We start from the raw sequence: 6,554 nt of genomic DNA on the forward strand, positions 1-6,554 counted from the left end.
TTGACCCTCTGCTGCCTCCAGAATCCCCGTCCTGTCCCTCCTCCCTGCTCCCTCCTGGGTCCCCCCTGAGCCTCACCCCCATCTCTCCCCCTCTCCTCTCCCCCACAGTCCCCTCTCCCCCACAGTCCCCTGGGCCTGCTGCCCCTTCCCCGTTCTGGCTCATGGTCCAAACCCTCCGTCCTCCTCCTCTGGTTCTCTCTGAATGGATGCCTTGATAAAGGGAGTCTCCCTGGGGTGGAGGCCGGCCGCGGTACATAGGCGTGGCTGCGACCGTGCCCGCGCCCTTTGCTTGGCAGAATCCCTTCTCGGAGCCCAGCTGGGAAACGGTCAGAACTCAGCACAGATTCCCGCCGAAAGGCGCGTGGCACAGAGTTCTGGTGGTGGCAGAGAATGAAAGGCCCCGGGCGTGCATGCATGCGTGCACAGACCCAGGCAGACACAGGGGGTGCCCCGAGGTGTGGGGACGAGGTGTCAGGGTGCTTGTGAGGGGGATGCAGGGTACGCTGGACTGGGGAGGTAAGATTCCGGGGTAAACATCAGCTGCGTGTCTGAAGCAGGAAAGACTAAAGAAACACACCAAAATATTGACTGTTTATTTCAGACAGCAGATTTGCAGCTGTGGCTATTTTCTACTTAAATGCTGATTATTTTCCATATGCTCCATTAAGGACACAAATTTCCAATTTGGAATCAAAATAAGAAAAGGAAAAAAAATATCTGGTGTGACTTTCCCAAGCAAGAGCCCGTTTTTCTCAGCCCAGGGCCTCCGACAAGGCAGTGCGTGTTCCTGGAGACGATTCTTTTTCCTTTTTTCCTTCTTCTGTTTGGGCACCGTGATTGACAAAGGTTTCTTATAACAGAGTTTCAGATCCGTCCCAGCACCTACCCGACCTGGGGCGCCAGGCTCCTCCCACCCCCCAGCTTGCCTCCTTGGCAGACACATCTTATTTTGGTTTTTGTTGTTTTGTTTGGGGGCCACACATGGCGATGCTCAGGGCTTACTCCTGGCTCTGCACTCAGGAATCCCTCCTGGCAGTGCTCAGGGGGCCATAAGGGATGCCGGAGGTCGAACCCAGGTTAGCCGCGTTCGAGGCAAACGCCCTACCTGCTGTACATCTCTCAGACCCAACTTGCCGGTGTTTCTAAGAGTCTTGGAGAGCCTGTGAGACACCTGTGAACCGCGTCTTTTGTGACCTCAAGTGCCACCCTGCTCTGGATACAGCTTCCAGGCTCTGCCCACTGGGCCCACCTGCCTGTAACTGCTGGGGTCTGTGAGCCCTTGGGTGTCCCAGGAGTCAGGTGGGTGGCTTTGTGTAAGGTCACTGTGTAAGGTCACGGGGTAGGGGGAAGGGTATCAGGTCCTTGAGCTGCCTGCCCCAGCTGACCCCCAGGATATGCCCCCACTGTTGGCTGATGGGGACTGGGGCTAGTCCCTCTCCGCATCCCTTGATCTGTTTTCGGGTCCCTGGGTGACCCACGGGGCACCTTCATGATTCACTGGGAAGGGGGAGGGCCTCAGACACCAGCACCCACCTCAACCCTGGAGCGTCTTCTGAGGGCATGTCTGGGTCACAGCCGGGGGGCCCACAGTGGACTGTGAGGTCCAGGGCCATCAGCACCCACAGCAAATGTCCTTTGCCTGCTCTTGTCACCCAGACCCACAGCTGCCACAGGACTTTGTCTCCCTCCCCCAGCCACCGGCCGGTCACCAAGGAACAGGTCCGAGGGCTCCCAGGGGTCCATCTCTCCCCACAGATGGGAAACTCAAACCCAAGGCACACCAACCTCGGCATGACGCCCCTGCTGTCAGAATTGAGGCCATCAGACACTCCAGGACAGTAACTGACCAGTGCTTCCCTCCTGCTCTGTCCACGCCAGTCTCTGGGGCTCCAGCCTCTCACGGCCTCGGGCTACTCAGAGACAGGACATGGCTCCCCACACACACCACTACCTCGTGTCCAGTGTAGCCTTTTATCGGCATCCAAGGCTCCTGTCCTTTAAACATGGACAGGCAGAATCCCCCGGTCGGCGAGTTTGGAGCAGCCTTGTAGGTGACTGGGAAAGGGCCGAGCCCTGGGGCCACTTGATGAGCTCATGGCCCAGAGTTGTCTGGGGTCCGGGGCCCGTGCTGCAGGGGGGATGAGATCCATGCCCCCTCAGCGTTCAGGGAGGGTCTTGGCAAGCCTTCTTTTCTTGGCATGCAGTGAACCACACAGCACATGAGAGCTGGCCTTGTATGCCAAGAGTGTCCCCATGGAAATACAATGGAAGAAGGCAGGAAGAGGGCGGGGTCTCCTCCTCACTTCCCTGACCTGGGGGAACAGGGGGATTCCCCCAAGCCATCCTGGAATTTAATACACATTCCTTAACTCCCCCCACCTACGCCCAAACACACACACACACACACACACACACACACACACACACACACACACGGCCACATAAAAACCACCCGCTGTTTGAAAGGTCAGGCTCAGCTCTCGTGCCGTTTTACAATGGTTGAATAAATAAGAAACGGGAACCAAAGCTCGTGAACGCAGAGAGTGTGTCAAGCCCATATGTACGTGCTGAGCAATGGGACCGACCCCGTTTAATGAGAAGTGTCAGTGGCTGGGTAATTTTTAAATGCCGTTTTATTGATTTCCAGAGCTGGGCATTTAGGAGGTACCTCCTAATTGTCAAGTGTGCGCTTTGGAGAGTGGGTCTGTGGGCAGGCAGCAGGGTGGGTGGGGGAGAGGGGGTCACGGCACTCTGGTCCAGGCCCAGCACTGTGCATGCATAGACTCTGAGTTCTAGCTCGACCTGCAAGATAGACGCATTAATAACTTCACTGGAGCATCGAGGTCACGCCCAGCGTCTGAGCCAGGACTGGAGTCTCGTCCCCCTAGTTCTCGGCCACCGAGAGCTTAGGCACTGACAAACGTGGGACGATCCTTTCATTAGAGTAGAAGAATAATCCCCTGGTCGTGCCACTGTCAAAATAGCCGGAGCATCTGCAGGGTTTTCATTGCTACAGAGGCTGAAGGTGTGAGGATGAGCACAGCAGGGGAAAGGCTGCAGCTTCCACTCTGGGGAAACTGAGGCCCAGAGAAGGCTGGGTTGGCACCTGCCACACAGCAGCACCCACCCTCTCTGGGCTGGAACTCTGCAACTCCCCTCCAATAGCTGATGTCTGGTCCACTTCCAGAGCTTTCCAGAACCTTCCCTGGAGGCGCCCGGGACTAAAGTTTCACCGGACAGTCTAGCAGCCCAGCCTTTGCCGCTTAACAGAAGCTGGACTTTTGTTCCAGAGACGCCCCCAGCCCTGGCCACTAAACAGAAGCTGGACTTTTGTTTCAGAGATGCCCCCAGCCAAGTGCACTGGGTACTTGGGGTCAGATGGACCCTTTCCAAGGCCCTGGGGAATGTTGCAGGGACAGATTCTGCCAGCAGGCGGCGGCAGAGCCCAGCCTCCCGGAGCCTGATGACCGTCAATGAATCCTGACTCCTCCACTTGACGCTGCCATCTCCTCCCTCCTGGGCCTCTTGGTGCCTCAATTTCCCTCTCCACAAGATGGGCACAATAATACCACCTCCCTCGGGAAAGTTGTTCACGGAACCAATGACATTAGCCCCATGAAACGCGTAGTGTCAAATGCCCAGAGTCGGCATCATGGGGTGGCAGGGTGGGAGGCCAGGTTACTCCGTTAGAACAAGTGTCAGAAGAGGGTCCTCAGGGATGAGTTTTGCCAGAGCTTTGTTTTATGGGAAACAGCTGTAAAGGTCGCCAGCTGGGGCTCTCGGGGGCCTCGAGGCGATCCTGTGAGCCTCCCACCAGTTCCTTTGCCATGAGCCTCCATAAGATTTTACTTTAGTGGGGCTGGAGCGATAGCACAGCAGGGAGGGCGTCTGCCTTGCACGCGGCCAACCCAAGTTCGACTCCCAGCATCCCATATGGTCCCCGAAGCACCGCCAGGAGTAATTTCTGAGTGCATGAGCCAGGAGTAACCCCTGTGCATCACCGGGTATGACCCAAAAAACAAATAAATAAATCAATAAATAAAAATAAAGCTGTAACCTTTAAAAAAACGGATTTTACTTCTAGCAAAACTGCCAGGTGCTTGAGGGCTGGAATGGGCGCAGAAATGGACTCAGAGGGGCTGGAGCGATAGCACAGCGGGTAGGGCGTTTGCCTTGCACGCAGCCGACCTGGGTTCAATTCCCAGCATCCCATATGGTCCCCTGAGCACCGCCAGAAGTAATTCCTGAGTGCAGAGCTAGGAATAACCCCTGTGCATCGCCAGGTGTGACCCCAAAAAAAAGCAAAAAAAAGAAATGGACTCAGAGATGGCAGTGCCCATCTGTGGCAGCCATCAGTGCCAACTGGGGCAGTGCCCGAGGCCCAGTGCTTATTTGTCCATCCATTGGGGCCTGGAGTCTGGGCACGGCTGCCTTGGACCCTTTTGGTGAGGGACCCATGTGGGGAGGCGGTGGTGTGGGAGAGACGCTTTAGGGGGAGCTAGAACCGGGCGCTGGACTGCCTGTCACTTCACCGGGCATTAGACAAATGCTCCACTGACTGCGTTACCGCCCCCCTGGGACCGTCTCAGGTTTGTCTTTGCAAGTTCCAGGCGACTCGGTGACCTGGAGCAGTGGGTGGGTGACAAGAGCGGCCCTGGGGGGGAGTGGTGGGCTTTCAGGAGCGAGTGCTGAGCTCTCTCAGGGGCCCAGACGACTCAGCGCCCCGCCCGTGTGCCCCCCGCAGCTGTGCCCGAGCTGAAGCTACTGTGCGGCGCCGACGTGCTGAGGACCTTCGACACGCCGGGGCTCTGGGAGGAGGAGCACGTGCGCGAGATCGTGGAGCGCTTCGGCCTGGTGTGCGTGGGCCGCGCGGGCCACGACGCGGCCGCCTACGTCTCGGGCTCGCCGCTCCTTCGGCGCTTCCAGCACAACATCCACCTGGCCACCGAGCCCGTGCGCAACGACGTCAGCGCCACCCTGGTGCGGCAGGCCCTGCGCAGGGGCCAGAGCGTCAAGTACCTGCTGCCCGACGCCGTGCTCGCCTACATCACGCGCCACTGCCTCTACGCCCCCGACGCCGCCGCTGGCTCCGCGGACGCCCGCGAACACCAAGGACCGACCAGCTAGGGCGGGGGCCCTGGACAGTGAGCTCCCGGGCTCCCCCTGCCTCCTTCCTTCCCACTCCTGCCTCCTCTCCCTTCATCCTCCCCCTTCTTCCGCCCTCCCTCCCTTCCTTCCTTCCTTTGCTCATTCTTCGTTTCCTCCTTCCTTCCCTCTCTTTCTCCTTCATATCCCTCTCCCCTTCCTCTCTCCCTTCCTTCTTTCCCTCCATTCTCCCCACCTCCTGCCAAATTCCTTCCTTCCTTTGTTCACTCTTCCTTTCCTTCTTCCTTCCCTCTTTCTCCTTCATATCCCCTCTTCCCTCCGTCTCTCTCTTCATTCTTTCCCTTCTTCCATCCTTGTTCCTTCCTTCCTCTCTCCCTCCCTCCCTTCTTTCCTTCCTCTCTCCTTCCTTCTTTCCTCTCTTCCTTCCTCCCTCCTTTCCTTCATCCCCTTCTTCCTTCCCTCCCCCTCTCTTCCTTCCTTTCCTTCCTTTCTCTTTCTTCCCACTTTGTTTTCCGTATTTCTGGCTTCAGTTCAACAGATGTTTCCCCCAGGATCCCCCATGCCCCTCAAAAAGCGTGCCCCTCGAAGAGCGGTCCTCCCTGCCCCCTCTGTGGGACCTGTCCCCATCACCAGGATGGGCGTCCATTCTGCTGTGCTTATAGGGTGCAGCATTAGAAAATGCCCAGAAGTTCGCAGACCCTCTGGATGAAGAGGCCTTCTTGAGGGGATGCCCAGAGGGGTTCTGAGCCCACAGGACCCCTGAGTGTGGGGACAGAGGGCCCACGTTGTGGGGTTTAATGTGGATGAAATGCCACGTCCGGGTCTTGATTGGAGGGACCTGAGAGTTTGCTCATCTAAAGCCGCATTTCAAACGCAAACTCCCTAACGGGCAGCTGAGGGTGGTTAAGACAAGACTTGGCCGTTTGCTGATTTTCCTGGAGTCCGTCCTGCACTGGTAACGGCCCGGCCTCCTGGGGCCGCAAGTCCAGTTGGAGCTAAACTTTGCCCAAGGCGTTGACTAACTAGACTGTTTTTGATGGAGCAGAGTTTTCGAACCTAGTTTTTCTCTCCAGGGTTCCTGGTGTCCCAGTTTCTAAGAAGGAACAAATGAGAAACGGCTTCCCGACTATGCACGGTCTGTGTGCGTGCGTGACGGCTGCTCCCCGCCCGCTCGACTGTTGGCAAGGGGAGGAATAATAAATCAACATCCAAAAGTACGGATGAAAAGTTCCTCCTTTGTTATATTATTAATGCCCGATGTACCCACGGTTGCTCTTCTTTTTTAGCTACTTCATGGAATTTGCTCCCTTTCAGATCAAACAGGGTGTAATTTAAAAGTTTATGTTCCCAGGTACCAGCTGCAGAGACGGTGATTGCTTTTCACCCCCCACAGACAGCTCCCTCTGGGTTGGATGAGTGGGTGGGGCGGGTGGATGGTGAGAGCCCCT

At 57.0% G+C, this 6,554-nt stretch overlaps 1 protein-coding gene across 8 annotated transcripts in view; it reads left to right on the forward strand.

The window, feature by feature from the left end:
- The window catches only part of NMNAT3 (nicotinamide nucleotide adenylyltransferase 3), a 99,354-nt gene extending 93,042 nt beyond the window's left edge, over positions 1 to 6,312 (forward strand). For 4 of the 8 annotated variants that reach the window (XM_055127413.1, XM_055127417.1, XM_055127414.1 and 1 more), the window contains one exon: positions 4,745 to 6,302. In XM_055127413.1, coding sequence (XP_054983388.1) covers positions 4,745 to 5,768 — 1,024 coding nt within the window. In that variant the 3' untranslated portion in view covers positions 5,769 to 6,302. Of the gene's footprint in view, positions 1 to 3,187; positions 3,445 to 4,744 lie in introns of those variants that run through there. The other 4 variants (XM_055127419.1, XM_055127420.1, XM_055127418.1 and 1 more) reach the window with 3 other exon arrangements.
- Positions 6,313 to 6,554: the final 242 nt, after the last annotated feature.

The sequence above is a fragment of the Sorex araneus genome, chromosome 2 (genome assembly GCF_027595985.1).
Source record: "Sorex araneus isolate mSorAra2 chromosome 2, mSorAra2.pri, whole genome shotgun sequence".
NCBI lineage: Eukaryota > Metazoa > Chordata > Mammalia > Eulipotyphla > Soricidae > Sorex > Sorex araneus.